General features: G+C 33.0%; 1 protein-coding gene across 12 annotated transcripts in view; it reads left to right on the top strand.

Moving 5' to 3' along the window:
• The window catches only part of RALGPS2 (Ral GEF with PH domain and SH3 binding motif 2), a 188104-nt gene that overhangs the window by 159135 nt on the left and 12529 nt on the right, over window positions 1-16440 (top strand). For 8 of the 12 annotated variants that reach the window (XM_035279969.3, XM_035279974.3, XM_035279970.3 and 5 more), the window contains 5 exons: window positions 1437-1491; window positions 4157-4234; window positions 5790-5895; window positions 8581-8673; window positions 12933-13038. In XM_035279969.3, the coding sequence (XP_035135860.1) occupies window positions 1437-1491; window positions 4157-4234; window positions 5790-5895; window positions 8581-8673; window positions 12933-13038 (438 nt within the window). The remainder of the gene's footprint in view (window positions 1-1436; window positions 1492-4156; window positions 4235-5789; window positions 5896-8580; window positions 8674-12932; window positions 13039-16440) is intronic. The other 4 variants (XM_035279976.3, XM_035279977.3, XM_078356235.1 and 1 more) reach the window with 1 other exon arrangement.

Genomic DNA, 16440 nt, shown 5'->3' with positions numbered 1-16440 from the left:
AGGCAAAGTAGGTATACAGTAAGAGATTGTTGCATCCTAGTCTGTAAATAAAGAACATTACACATAGGCATTTACCTTCGAGAATTTTTGTTTTAAAGCTTTAACAATATGAAAAAAGAATGACTGTATTACCGTAAGATGATAGGTGTTAGTATACACACACAAGTTTTTCTTTAGCTGTAACTTCTACATGCAATATTAATCTATGGTGAAGGCTTTGAAAATACTGTGGGAAAATTAACCAGTGCTTAGAACAATGGCCTCAAACATTTTTTAATGTGGTGTCTATTCTAGATAATCTTGAGTAGTCTCACCTAGCCAATAACTAAGGGAAGGATATTCACTCTGAGTTTTGTGCTTACATTTTCTACAAAGAAGTTATACTAATTATGCCTAAATTTTCAGTTTTTACCACATAATGCCACAAATCAAAGATAATGTAGATGATGTACAAGACCCCACCACTACCACAGGTTACCTCTGGTTCTTCTTCTGAACCATACAATACAGAAAATTATTTCAGTGACTGAGACCTCAAGTTATCCAAGGATGGTACATAACTAGTGCCGTTGCAAACCCATAGAAAGGTATTAATCCATCATCTCTAAAAGAGACGAGACTAACGGATACCTCACAGCATCCATTACAGGTATCTGATGGAAACCTTACAGCATTAGAGTTTGAGTCTCTCGTGGAACCCTGCTTGATAGACAGTTTAACTTGACTTATTAGTCCTCCTAATTTTATTAAGAGTCAGAATTATCTTTAAAGTAATATTTAGGTCAACTAAGCTGTTTTGGACTCTATAAATTTTTTCCTCATAGTTTTTTGTTTGCCCCAACTAATTTTAAATGTTCTGTTTGAAGACCGTTTTATTTTAACTGATCTTTCAGCAAAAGAGAAAATTGTTACATTTTTATAGCACCAGTTTTTGTTTTTATTAATTTAGAGACTCCATCCTCTTTAATCTTGTCTCCAGAGACAAAGAATTGGAGTTTATTATGATTTTTATACTTAGGATAATTAGTAATGGACTTTAATACGAAGAGAAAGAAGTATGCCTTGAATCTCCAAGGATTTTATAATTATATTGGTCCCAAATTATGACAAACGTAATAAGTTTTGTGTTATTTTATGTTCTCTAATGGTAGGAAAAATTGTTTGTTGACATAATGAATTTCAACTGAAAGTAGACAGGCAAAAATGTTTTATGCTATTTTGTTATTTTAGGTTGTCATGTCAACTATATTCCAATATATAGCAAAAGAAACCTAACAACAGTAATATTAGAATAAAGAATTAACATGTGGATATGTTTACCCACAGTGTGATTGTCATTTTATAAGCATAGTTAATGAATTTATTTTTAAATTGTGAAATGCAAAGTAAAGAGAGAATTCTGATGTTTAAAAAAATAGAATAACTTTTCATTCTAGGTAGCAGTGATGGTTCTGAACTAAGTGAAGAGACCTCCTGGCCTGCTTTTGAAAGGTAAGATAAATTGTCCATTTGAACTGCTTTGAGTTTATTTTGTCTGTGTTAAATAATATGATAATAAAAATTTTAAGTTAATATTTACTACATATCCCTAAGGGATTATTTAAGTTTGCTGCTGTTAAAAGAAATCAGAAGTTGATATTTAAGTTTGGATATGTAAGTAATAAGAATGAATGATAATCTTATCTCTAAATGTTTATTTGGTGGCGTGATACATGTATTTGAATTTTAGTACATTTAAAATTGTAACTTAAAAATAATAACCAGTAAATAACCAATAAATAGACAAGTAAACTCCTTATGTATTTAAAAATTATTTCCTTAAGTTCTGATTCATTTAAGTAATTTTAAGGCATTTAGTGGAATGGTCAACTTTATTCTCTGCTACTAGGACAAAATGATTTAATAAACTTTAAATTATACAAGTAAAGCAAGTTAAGGTTTGAATTTAAATTGTCATAATTCAAAATTTTCAGAGTACACATTTATACTGAAATACTATAAGCTGTGCTTCCTTCTCCTTCCTTTGTTACTTTAAGCTATAAAAGCTGTCATCTGCCTATAGCAAATATCATGGTATATTGAGCTCCAGGTACATACAAGATCTGAAGAATGTGATCAAACAATGCAAATAATTATTTATTAAATGTCCTTTAGGATTCTTTCTATTTTTTTAGAGACAGGTTTTTACCATGTTAGCCAGGCTGGTCTTGAACTCCTGACCTCAGGTGATCCACCCACCTCGGCCTCCCAAAGTGCTGGGATTATAAGCATGAGCCACCACACCCAGCCTAAATGTCCTTTAGGATTCTTAACGTTTTCTCTGACCATTTCAGTTCTGCCATTTTAGATTCATGAGATATTTGGCTCTTGACCAAAATGATCACTCCCTTTTGTATCTGAACTAAGTAACTGAGTTTCTATAAATGCCTATATTCATTATTCAACAAGAACGTCATTTGCATTGAATGTTAAACATCATATTAATACTGAAGTAGAAAATATTTAATTGCCTAACTTCATATCAGTCACTTTTAGAAAACAGTTTTAAATTTTATTTGAATTAATGTCATGCTGTTTAATTGGAAAAATAGATTCTTATTCCTTATGTAACTTCATAAAGACTTCTCACTGTTATGTGAGTAAGATTTTATTTATAAGTTTTACATTGCAAAGTACTTATGATTCTTTCTACTCTATCAGTGATCCCAACTTTTGTTCTCTTTATTTTTGGGGATAATAATAAGTAAAAAATTGTTTTTATTTATTTTTGTATTATTTTTCTTTTAACCTTTACCTTTTAATGTTCATTTGGGTTTGCCTGAAATGTGAAAAACACAAGAATTGCCTTTGACATGTTGTCTGGATTTGTTCAAATTGTCTTTTCCTCTAGAAAGAACGTAATACCATCAGAAGTTAGTTCTAAGTGTATTGTAATCTTTAGATTTTAAAAATATTGATTAACCAAATAGTTTCTTAGATCGCTTGAGTTACAAGTGAGTAACCAGAATTATTTGTGTTAAATAATCTGTTCTCTTCCCAGCAGGTTACTTATGAAGACAGTATTTAATGGCGTTACCTTCACATCTGAAAACAATTTTTCTCTTGATAACAAATGTTTTGCTTTACAGACATTTGCAGCTAAAAACTCTACTTTTCCTATGCCAAGTTTAAATTAGTGGGCTCTTGGAACATTTTGAGAACAATGAAATGAATACTGCCCAGCAAGATTCAGCCATGAAATAATAGAAAGTGAATAAAGAACTAGGATTTAAAGTACTACTCATGGATAGTGAACTTTAACATAGTACTCTGAACATTAACATACCATTTTTTGTTCTTATTTTCTAGACAGACATCAGATGCATTGTTAAGTGGTTAAAATGATGCTTGTTATTCTAAATATCATTTATCAACAGTGCTACATTCCGGTTTTCCTAGGCAAAGAACTATCAGCGTTTTTATGTGTCTGATTTTTTTGCTGTTGTTTTTTAACTATTAATGTGCCATTTTGGATCAGTATTAACTTATCATTTTTATCCTTTATTGGATTTGTCAGTTAATGTAGGAATAACATAATGCCTATTTTACTCAATTCATTTCTTTTATTAGTTTTGGGTTTTGTTTTTTTTTAACTTACTATAAAGGATAAAGAGGAAAATAAAGTTTTCCTCATTAGTTTTAAGTTTTCAAGCCACATTGCTTTTAGGTGTCTTCATAGGGACATATAATAAAAATGAATTACTATTATAAATCCAGGCATATTAAAAATGGAATTTTTAATATTTAAAATGGAATTCAAGAAATGGTATATAAACATAAAAAGTTTTGAAGTATTTTCCAGGTTTTTTAAAAATTATTATTTGGCTATAAACAGCTCTTTAATTCCTTTAGCAGATTTGTGAAAGTGAATGTATATATAAATATATGGTGTGTACTAAATACCTCTAAGTATTTCTAGAGTCAATAGTAGAAGAAAAAATTTTTGAAATCTATGCCGCATGCTTTAAAACAGAAAGAGGAACAATCACATACTATCCTTTTGTAAGATTTAGAAAGCTATTTACAAGAGGAAGCTATTATACTGTTCTAGGTATTGATGATGACTGTGTGAATAAAAGTATATGTAATATATACAATTTATAATGGAATCCAACAGGAACAGATTATACCATTCTCTGGGCCCGGTGACAAGAGTGGCACGAAATGGCTATCGAAGTCACATGAAGGCCAGCAGGTACAATTCCCCTGCATTCAGGAGTCACAGAACTCCCTTATGGTGTTGGTGATTGGCTTCCATGGGTGTGGTCTGACATTATTTCTCTTCTTTCTCAACTAACAGATTTAAAAACTAAACACATTACCCAGAAAAACTTTCTTTTCAAGATCTAACGTGAAGATTATTTTCAACTATTCTTTCTGATCCACAGAGCTAATTGCCAAAACTTGCATCTTAACATTACATATTTTAAAATGCTTCCAAGTTGGTAGTCTTTAAACTGCACCAGTCTTTCTACTGCTGATAGTTATTGAGTGATATAAAAATCTGCTTGTTATTCATAAGTTGTAATCAAAGCATTTACTTTGCTAATAAATTTATATTTGGTTTGTCTTTTTAAAAACTTTTCAGATAAACTATTTCATAAAATAATAATTTGCATATTTAAACTCGTTCAGTTGTTCATATAGTTAAACGAGGTCTCTTTTTGCACTATACTAGCTATAGAGGCAGATAAGGATGGTGTGTTGATTGGGAAGGTAGGGTTTAATGATAATGGGTAATCAACCAATTCATAACACAACAAAATACCAAACTTCAGAAGCAAACTACGTCAGTTTGATGGTGTCTAATCTCCCTGAGTATAACTCCCTGAATATAATAGCTCTAGCATGAAATTTCTACTGGTTTGTAGGTTTTTAAAGTCACTTTGAAGACACCTAAATAATCACAAAGGAATAAACTGAACTTCAGTTTTCATTGTTCTTATAGGAATTCTGCAGCTCATGTCAAGTCACCAGACCAGTGACATTTTTATCAGCGTGTATATTTAATTGGCTCACATAGAAACCATTATTGTATTAAATATAGGACCTTAAATCAATTAGGGAAAGATATTAAAGTGTTGGTTATTTTGTGATGGTTTTTTTAAAGATACATGGAAAGGAAATTTTGAATTTTGGGTTATTTCCTTTCGTGGAGAGCTATTAGGCCATAATCACTTATGGACTGATACCATAAAATGTATTGCAGAAAGCTTGTTGTATAAATATATTATTGACTTTATTACTTCTTTCTGCTATTTTAGAATTAAATTAAGCATGAGTTTTCTTTTTTCTTTTTGAGCTTCTATTTTTATTTTCAGTTTTATATATACTTAAATACTTGTAACAAATAGAATCCTCATTTTTCCTACCAGGACTTAAAGTTTCTAATGGGGAAAATAAGGTTACAACAGTGATTTAGTATGGCATGTTAAGAAGAAAACAAATCTTAAACTGTTAATTTGATCTTTACTAAAGTGAATTACTGCATTCTTTCTAAATTATACTTGTTCAAATACATAATAAAGTGTGTTTTTTAACCATCTGCTGACTGTAATAACTTTCTAATTAACTTTTGTGACAGCTTATAAATTTCAAGATTAATAAACCTTTAAAATTGTCAATGTCTTCTCAGCTCTGAATAAAGTAACAAAGTTTTCAAATTAAGAATAATTACATTTTATTTAAGTACCTACTTGATGACTGTTACAGACAAAACCTCTCATGCGTTCTTTTCTTTGTTATTATAGCTCTGCAGAATCGGAAGATTTAGCAGTACATTTATATCCAGGAGCTGTTACTATTCAAGGTGTTCTCAGGAGAAAAACTTTGTTAAAAGAAGGCAAAAAGCCTGCAGTAAGATATTATCATATTATATTTTAATATACCTTTTAAAGTATGCAAATGTGTAAGACCCTGGAAAGTACTAAAACAATTAAAATAAAACCTGATTATAGTAGACTTGAAATAATGTAAAATAAGGCCCTTCCCGGTTATCCTTGGGTGATCCATTCCAAGACCCCCAGGGGATGACTGAAACCTCAGATAGTACCATACCAAATTACCATCAATTGGAACATTGTTTCTATTCTTGTCGTCCATCCACAAATTTAATACCTTTTCTATCTTAACTAAGCTCTTAACCCTACACAGTAGCAGTAACATTGGCAGTTTGAGGTGCAATAGCAAAACTAGCATGAATTTCTTTTTTCCTTCTTCACAATTTCACAGATAGAAAAATTATGCTTATCATGGATCTTAGCAAACTTAGCATCTAATTTTTCTTCCCTAAATCAAGAACTTTTTCTTTTCACTTAAGGAAGCAGTGAGGAGTGGGGCACAAGGATAACACATATAGTGTGGAGGTGCTGGACACAGAAAGAGATTATTATGTCCACAGAAGGACAGATCAGAACTGTGTGAGATTTTATCGTGCTACTGAGAACAACACATGATTTTAAAACCTGTGAATTGTTTATTTCTCAGATTTTCCAATAAATGTTTTTAGACTATGGTTGCCTGTGGGTAACTAAACTAAAGGTAGGAGGGAAACTGCTGTACACATTTGCTTTACCATATTTTCTTAAAGTGTTATTGTATGTGCCATAGATTTCTGTTAAATCATATGTTAAGGGTGCTTAAATCCAGGTACTTTTTTTTAACCTCCTTTTATAGTTCTTATACAAAATTGTTTCTTAGAGAATCCTGAAAGTACATCATTAAGAAATATTTTAGTATTAAGTTTAGGTAAAATAGAAAACAAAGAATAACAACTCTAAAAAGTAGAATCTGATTGTGTTTTATTTTATTTAAATTTCTGTAATGCAGTTTTGTTTTCTATATAAAATAGAACCCAAATATTAAACGTTTTCCAAACCATAACTATATGGGTAGGGGTAGGGAAGGAAGATTGGTAGAACAAAGCTCTTCATATGTATCAAAGAAGTTTATTCTTCCTCAACACCAGTGTAGTAGTTTGACTAGTAAGGAACAGTTTTTTCCCTTTCTCAAATTTGAAATATAAAACCTTTGACATATAGCCACACGTAAAGCTTTTGATGATACGGGGGTTTCATATAAGTAATCTTATTTTGCTGCTTATATCACAGCCAAAGGCACATACAATCAAGAAGCTCTTAGGCGGGCTAGTGAACTCTGAATTGCATGTCAGGTGAAGCATTACCATACCTTTTGTGTGCCAGATGCTAGAAATAGAGCGGTGAACAAGGTGAGGCAAAGTACCTTTCTCCTGGGTTACGTTCCAGTGAGGAGAAATAGAGAATAAGGCTTTAAAATAAGGTCATAGAATGAGGGGCCAAGGAGGAATGCCACCATGGCAAGACGTTTGAGCTGAGATCTGAATGAGGAAGTTGAGTTAGCTGTGAGAACATGTAGAGTTCAGGAGACAAGAAGGCTTGTATAGGTTAAGCATTGAAATTGGTGAGGGGGATAAGAGCCAAAAGCTAGAGTTGTTTGATGATAAATGTAATGTATAAGAGAGAGAGAAAACGAAGATAACCTTCTTGGTTTGGGGACTGAGGTGGGTTGATGTTGGGAACATTTATTGAAATGAGGGACAGGTCAGTCTTGGCCAAGTTCAGTTCGATATGCTTATTAATTATAACATTCAAGCGGAGATGTCATTGGGGCCCTTGAAAAAGTATGGATCATGAGGTCAGCAGAGAGGTAGCAGGGAGAGAGATCTGGGAATTATTAGCATACAGATAGAGAATCTGAAATATGGAACAGGATGATAGATTAAGAAGAAAGTATAGCTAAAGAAGAAAACAAGACTGGAGATAGGGCTCCGTAATATTAAAGATCTCCCATAAAGAAGAGTATAAAGGAAAACTAAAGAACTGTATCCCAGAAGCCTAGCAGTTACAGTACTTCAAAAAGGAAAGAATGGCCACCTGGGTCAGATGCTGCTAAGAGGTTGACTATGATAAATAGTCAGAGGCTTTGCTGAAGTTACAATCATCAGTGACCTTGATGCCCCAAAAGCCAAATGAAGTGAATTGAGTAGAAAATGGGCAAAACAGAAGAAGCTGAGGCAAGATTTGGAGACACCCATGCTGTTATGCTGAGAAAAGGAGTAAGAAATTGATTGCTGTCTGGGGGTTGAGGAGATGGGTCAAAGGAGGGATTTTAAAGGTGGGAGTACTGTTAAGGTTCATTTGTATAATGATGGTAGAGGGAGAGATACTGAGAAGCAGTGGAGTTAATTGCAGAAGCAAACTTCTTAAGAAAGTGAGGATCGTTGGAATCTTGGGCATAAAAAAAGAGTTGAGTTTGTCTTTAGGTAGCATCGGGTTAACCTGTTGTAGCAGGAAGAATGACTGAGTATGTGGTTCTACAAATAGGTAGGTAGTTATATAGAAGTGACAGGAGTATTTGAGATTAAAATTTCAGAAGTGACACAGCTCAACTCTGAGGTTAGGGCTTTGGTTAAAGTGAACTTGATCATTGGCACTTACAATGTAAAGCAGCTAAGAAGCCAGGAACATTTTAATAGTATATTCATGTGTTCGTCCTATCCAGGTAGCATCTTGGACAAAATATTGGGCAGCTTTGTGTGGGACACAGCTTTTTTACTATGCTGCCAAATCTCTAAAGGCTACAGAAAGAAAACATGTAAGTATTCATTCTCTACATTTTTAGCATAGTTTCACAGAGTGTTCATGGTTATAAAGAAAGCAGACCTCATGGGATACAAGGGTTTTGGGGTTTGCTCTTGTTTTTTCCTATCTTCTAGTCCAAAAGTTTTTATACTTATTTCTTTTTTGAATACCATTTTTCCATTGCAGTTGTCAAGACTGCACATTACATTTATCTAACTTGTCATCAAAGCTTTCTCAGATCTGGATTTCCTGCTCAATATTCTTCAAAACTATTGCCTTGGAGTTTCCATTTCTAATCAGCAAAATGTGAAAATGTGGGACCAACATCTAATATTCTTTCCATCTCAATCTCTGGTTCCGTGATTATTCCCAACAGTGAAGAGGAATGAGCAATTGCAGCCGTTACACTACAGTCACTTTCTCGTGCTTCATATTACTTAAAAGCAGCCTCTTTTTACCCTGTAGAATCTTTCTATAAATCTCTCTTGCATGCTGTTTTGTTTTTACATGCCAGTGATCAAATCTTTCAAAGGAAGAATGATTTTCTATGTTGCATTAATCAAATCTGAGAGGAATTTTATTTCTAAGTCACGTATTTTTGGGGAGAAAAATTAAGTGGTTTATCTTACTGAGGAAAGGTAAGCCAGTGAATAAAAATTTAAGTCCTTCTTCTACTTAAAACTTAGCAAATGATACTGCGTTATTCAGAGAAACTCTTTATTCTCACATTTTTAGCCCTTTAATCAAACCAAAGGTATAGAAAAGAACGTTTTTGGTTTAAATGAATGTGGGGAGTACCATAAGGTAGCACTGTCTTTCTTTATCAGCCATTCCCACCGCCTGCCACTGTCCTGAGTATCGTGACTCATTGCCTTGCTTTTCTTCAGACTGTGAGCATGTATGTGTCCCTAATTAATCCATGGTTTCATTTTTAATTGTACCTTAGTGGGATGATTTGTATTCTTAAGCACTAGCTTTTTTGCTCACTATTATAATTGTTTACGTAGCTCTTGCTTTGAGATAAAGGATTTGAGTAAATGATCATGGAGATTTATTCTGTGAATATTTATTTTTTAAATTCTAGTCAAATTGACAATAATGCTCGTATACCCTACAACATTTACACAGATTAGTTTTGCTAAAGCAATCTGTAGAGTTAGTACTGCTTTTATCAAAGGGAGAAAAAAGTTGGATTCAGTTCAGTTAAATCCTTTATCTTCGGATATAGAAAGTAACTTTTCACATAGCCATATTGAGATATTTGCTGGCTAGATTTCACTTAGTTGACCATTGTAAAAGTCATTATTCAAAATAAAATGGTTTTTTTGTTGTTTTTTCTTAGTTTCAATTAGAGAAGTTATAACTGAATTTGTCATCTAATTGATAAATACTGTTTTGCGCTTTGCATTGTGGCTTATGCATAAAAAGTTACTATTATGTTGTAGCTTGGGTTTTTAATTATATAAGGTTTCTGATAAGTAATGTATGTAAAATATTTACAAATTAAAGCATAGTGGGTTGTAAGAAAATCTAATTGAGTACCAAGGAAATTGACTGCATTTCTCATCTCTTCTAATTAAATTAAAATACAATTAAAGAATAAATTTAAAGAATTTATTCTTTATTGTAGAGGGTATAGAGACAGGTCTATATCTGTACTTAGTATTGTGAGATAGAAAAGATATGGCATAGAACTAAAAGCAATGGAGAAAAAAAAATTTGTTTTCAAATAAAATACAGATAAATTGGAGGAAAATATCTGCTCTATGTAAGCAGCAGATAAAGGATTGAAATCACTATTTAAACACAGCACCACCTATATTGTATTTTTGCCAAAATACTTAACGTGAATCTTATGAGGAAATAATCAAATCCAAACTGTGGGACATTCTATGAGACAGCTAGCCTAGAATCTTAAAAAGACCAAAATCTGGCAGGTGGAATAAGAGCAGGGGGACAGGAGGACTGTTATAGATTAAAAGAGACTTGACAACTAAATGCAATCTATGTTTTTGGTTTAATCGTGGAGTTATATTAGGGAAAAAAACAGCTATAAAGATTATTATTGGAACAATTTAAGAAAATGTAATATGGACTCTATATGGTGTCTATTCAATTTCTTAGAAATGATAATTAAGTTGTGATTGTATAGGAATATATTCTTGCTCTTAAAAGACACATGTTGAAGTAGAGTTCAATGTTGTGATGTCTTCAATTTACATTTGAATGTTAAGAGAGATCAAATACAAAAACATAGATGAAGGATATATAGCTAGTCATTGTGGCATTCTCTCAACTTCTGTACAGTTTGAATTTTTCCAAAATGAAAAGCTGTAGGAGAAAAAAAACATAGATGAAAATATGCTTGTTGATGTATATATAGAAAACCCATAAGGTTGATGTAAGCTTATATACCTTATTTTAGTATTCTATAAAGTGTGTGTGTATATATATATATATATATTTGCCTATAAGGAACAGAGTTTGCGACGATAGAGTGATCAGCCTCACTAACTATTTTAAAATACAGATTAAGGGAGACACTTTCTTGTCATTAGACAAAAATTTTAAAGATTGATGATTTAGTATTGGTTGTGATGTAGGGAAACAGACTGTCATCCATGGCTGGTAGAAATCTAAATCGGTACTATTTTTTTGGTGGCCAGTCCTAGTCAGTATTTAGCTTGACAATAACCAGAAATTCCTCATCTGAGAATTTATTCTACAGAAATATTTGAACAAGTGCACAAAGATATCTGTAGAAGAATATTTCTACAATATTTGTGACAACAGAAATCTGGAAAAACCCAAAATACTTATAAATAAGGAAATGGTTACTGATGGTGAAAACCACAAGTCAGTGTGTAAATATATCCCGGATTAATACATAAAAACCAACAGCAACAATGACACAAGCCTCTGATACAATAAATGCATAGAATAAGGTCTGGTGGTTTTCACCTCACATGATGATTATGTCTAGGGAATGCGATGGGATTCAGCTGGTTTTTAAGGTGCGTTGGCGCTTTTTGTTTCATCCCTGTTTCTGAAGCAGTTTATGTTGCTTGAGTTACTTTTTTTTTGAAAAAAGAAGGAGTTGAGGTAAAAGTTTTTAGCCTTAGGAAAAGAATATTAGAAGATCATACTATTCACATTGAAGTAAATTTTGAGCTGTCAAATTAGCAGTCCTGTGGTATAACCAATTTCATCCTTCACAGTACAAAAACTTACTGATTTCTTTAGCTTTCATATTTCATTCTGATGCTGTTATAAATGAGCCATGTTCGTTCTTTTTCCCATTTCCTTTAACCATGAAGCATATCATACATACAAAAGAAGATAGGTAGTGTACATGTACATTTTAAAGCACAATAAATAAAATTAACACCTGTATACTCTCCACCTAGTATAAGGAACAGAATGTTACTAGAACCATCAAAGCCTTCCCAGAGGCATCTTCTTTCCTATCAACCACATTTACACAGCCTGTCACTGTCCTGAACTTCTTGTTAATTGTTGCCTTATTTTTCTTTAGTGTTTTACCAAGAATACTTAGTTATATAATGTACTGTTTCATTTTTGAACTGTACCTGAATGGCTTCACATACATATTCTTAAGCACTAGCTTAAGCCAAACCATTCTTCTTTATAGCAGCCATTTCTCAGGATTACAAAAATAAGTTGTAGCTAAAATAATAATAACAATAATAGTTAACTACAAAAGTAATATGCTAAAAGAATACCCCTCTTTTTTGAAAAATACAAGTAAGATCATTGCCATTAAGAATTATCTGGTTGCAGTGAGCTTAGATCATGCCACTGCACTCCAGCCTGAGTAACAGAGTAAAACTGTCTCAAAAAAAAAAATTATCTAATAGCACTGCTATCAGATCATCAGAATTAAGATAACAGCTACTAAAATGCAAGTATCTTTCCTATAAGGAGTAGCAGAGTAATTCAGGAAAAAACAGATTAATATGTCATATTCACAAATGTATTATTCTCTCTGGGAGTGGAGAAGTGGTCAGTTAGGTTTTGAAGAAGAGTTGAAGCTGGGAAAGTCTGGGAAGTAGGAGATGATCTGAAGAGGGCATGCCTACGATGAAATTCAGCAGTAAAAGGCCCCAGGCCAACCGAGAACAGCATGAAGTCTCAAATCTCATCTCTCATCTTTCATTAGGAGAAACCGGAAATAGACTCCCTAACACTGAATTTTTGCTTAGAATAAACCATAAATTTTCTCTTTCCACTAATTATCTTTTTATCTCTCAGTTCAAATCAACCTCCAATAAGAACGTATCTGTGGTAGGATGGATGGTGATGATGGCTGATGACCCTGAACATCCTGATCTCTTCCTGCTGACTGACTCTGAAAAAGGTGAATTGTTAAAATAACTGGGGCTTAGTATACTGCATATATGTATGTATGTGTGTGTGTGTGTGTGTGTGTGTATGTCATATATATATATACGTAATGTTTTATGCATACATGAAAAACTTGATGAGCCAAAACCTAGTTTCACTGGAATACTCAAGAGGGAAAGTGTTTGTGTAGTTTTTTTATCTATTGGGAAATACTTTTGTCCCATTGTGTATTTTAATAAGATTAATATTTTTGGAGCTTATTTTCTTTGTTACATGGGCATATGCTTGAAAATTAAAAGCCCAGCTAATCCCTAGAGACCTAACCAGGAAGAGAAGGAGGGAATTTGAGAATATATACCCCACTGTTAGTTTAAATTTTTAGAGGTTTGCCATATAGGCCATACTCCTTCCTTCATCAATACCTTGAAATAGATTGTTATTCTTAAGTTCTGAAAGTAGCAGAGTTTTCCTTTAAATATTTATTCAGTCACTTTAAATTATTCAGAACCAATATTCTGCAGTCTCATCCACACAGGTATAGAGATGCCACATAATTATTGTGTTTATTTAGATGTATTTTTTTCTAAACAACATTTAAGAACAAAATTGTTGCTTCTAATTCATAAGCAGCAAAACTGACTCTCTGAATATATTTCTCTGAGATCACTTTCCAAGTTAATTATAATATTTTATATACAGTATATAGATAGACACTTATGAATAGAAAATAATTGGCTATTGATCCTTGGAGTTTGTAAAGTGGATAGGAGAAACTGGAGGATGGGCCATGTAGAATTACATCAGACCTCTTTACTTTACCTATGACTATAGTGAATACCCCAAAGCTCATCAGAAAATATCCCCAAGTGATTGGCTTTTCTTCCTTTATAACAACTGCCAGCTGTTGACAAGTACCAGAGAGAAGATACTTTCAGCCATTCACAACTGGAATACTATACTATGTTACCTTTTATTGACTTCACAACTATATTTTGACCTCTGTTTATTCAGATGCTATTTGGTATCAACAGATATCATACTTTTAGAATGTTTCAGAGTTTTAAGTAAACAAGTAAACAAATATGTTAGATGCAGGAAAAAATAATATACCAAAATGTCTTGTTTTTAGATTAAGTAGATTGGTTTACAGAATAAGCACACCCTACTCAGTATTTTTTTTCATAAGTTATTGGGATACAGATGGTATTTGGTTACATGAGTAAGTTCTTTAGTGGTGATTTGTGAGATTTTGGTGCACCCATCACCCAAGCAGCATACACTGTACCATATTTGTAGTCTTTTATCCCTCACCCGCCTCCCACTCTTGCCACCAAGTCACCAAAGTCCATTGTATCATTCTTACATCTTTGCATCCTCATAGCTTACCTCCCACATATCAGTGAGAACATAGGTTTGGTTTTTCATTCCTCAGTTATTTCGCTTAGAATAATAGTCTCCAATTTCATCCAGGTCACTGCAAATGCTGTTAATTCATTCTTTTTTGTGCATAATATTCCATCATGTACATATACCACAGTTTATCCACTTGTTGACTGATGGGCATTTGGGTTGGTTCCACAATTTTGTAATTGTGAATTTTCTAATTCTGTGAAGAATGATGGTGGTATTTTGATGGCGATTGTGTTGGATTTATAGATTCCTTTTGGCAGTATAGTCATTTTCACAATATTGATTCTACCCATCCATGAATATGGGATGTGTTTCCATTTGTTTGTGTCATCAGTGATTTCTTTCAGGAGTGTTCTGTGCTTTCCTTTTAGAGATCTTTCAATTCCTTTGTTAGGTATATTTCTAAGGTTTTTGTTTGTTTTTTGTTTATTCGTTTTGCAGCTATTATAAAAGAGGCTGAGTTCTTGATTTGATTCTCTTCTTGGTTGCTGTTGGTGTATAGAAGCCTACTCAAAATTTTGAATTCAGCGCCCCAGCCTCCTCCTCGTATCGAAGGCATAATTCCTAAAATTACATTTTATGCTGCTATGAACATGCATGTTCAAGTATCTTTTTCAAATAATGACTTCTTTTTCTCTGAGTAGATACCCAAAGGTGGGATTGCTAGATCAAATGGTAGTTCTGCTTTTAGTTCTTAGAGGAATATCTACACTGTATTCCATAGTGGCTGTACTAGTTTACATTCCCACCAGCAGTGTAGAAGTGTTCCATGTTTACCTTATCCACACCAACATCTACTGTGTTTTTATTTTTTTATTATGGCTATTCTTGCAAGAGTAAGGTAATATTGCATTATGGTTTTGATTCACATTTCCCTGATCATTAGCGATGTTGCACATTTTTTCATTTATTTGTTGGCCATTTTATATCTTATTTTGAGAATTGTCTATTCATGTCCTTAGCCCACTTTTTGATGGAATCTTTTTTTATTACTAATTTGAGTTCATTGTAGACTCTGGATATTAGTCCTTTGTCAGATGTATAGATTGTGAAGATTTTCTCCCACTCCGTGGGTTGTCTGTTTACTCTGCTGACTATTCCTTTTGCTGTGCAAAAGCTCTTCAGTTCAGTTAGGTCCCAACTATTTATCTTTGTTTTTACTGCATTTTCTTTTGGGTTCTTTGTCATGAAATCCTTGCCTAAGCCAGTGTCTAGAAGGATTGTTCCAATGTTGTCTTCTAGAATTTTTATAGCTTCAGATTTAAGTCCTTAATTCATCTTGAGTTGATTTTTATGTAAGGTGAGAAATGGAGATCAAGTTTCGTTCTCCTACATGTGGCAAGCCAATTATCCCAGCACCATTTGTTGAAAAGGGTGTCCTTTCCCAACTTTATGTTTTTGTTTGCTTTATTGAAGTTCAGTTAGCCATAAGTATTTGGGTTTATTTCTGGGTTCTCTATTCTGTTCCATTGGTCTGTGTGCCTTTTTTCATACCAATGCCATGCTGTTTTGATGACTATGGCCTCATAGTATAGTTTGAAATCAGGTAGTGTAATGCCTCCAGATTTGTTCTTTTTGCTTAGTCTTGCTTTGGCTATGGGGGGCTCTTTTTTTGGTTGCATACAAATTTTAGAATTGTTTTTTCTAATTCTGTGAAGAATGACTGTGGTATTTTGATGGCACTAGCATTGAATTTGTAGATTGCTTTTGGCAGTATAGTCATTTTCACAATATTGAGTTCTACCTATCCAGGAGCATGAGATGTGTTTCCATTTGTTTGCATTGACAGTGATTTCTTTCAGCAGTATTTTGTAGTTTCTTTGTAGAGATCTTTCGACTCCTTTGTTAGGTGTATTCCTAAGGTTTTTGTTTTTTGTTTTTGTTTTTGTTTTGTTTGTTTTGCAGCTATTATAAAAGGGATTGAGTTCTTGGTTTGATTCTCTGCTTGGTTGCTGTTGATGTATAGAAGCCTACTCAAAATTTTGAATTCAAAGCCCCAGCCTCC

The sequence above is a fragment of the Callithrix jacchus genome, chromosome 18 (genome assembly GCF_049354715.1).
Source record: "Callithrix jacchus isolate 240 chromosome 18, calJac240_pri, whole genome shotgun sequence".
In the NCBI taxonomy this organism is placed as follows: Eukaryota; Metazoa; Chordata; class Mammalia; order Primates; family Cebidae; genus Callithrix; species Callithrix jacchus.
This window is presented reverse-complemented; position numbering and strand designations above follow the sequence as displayed.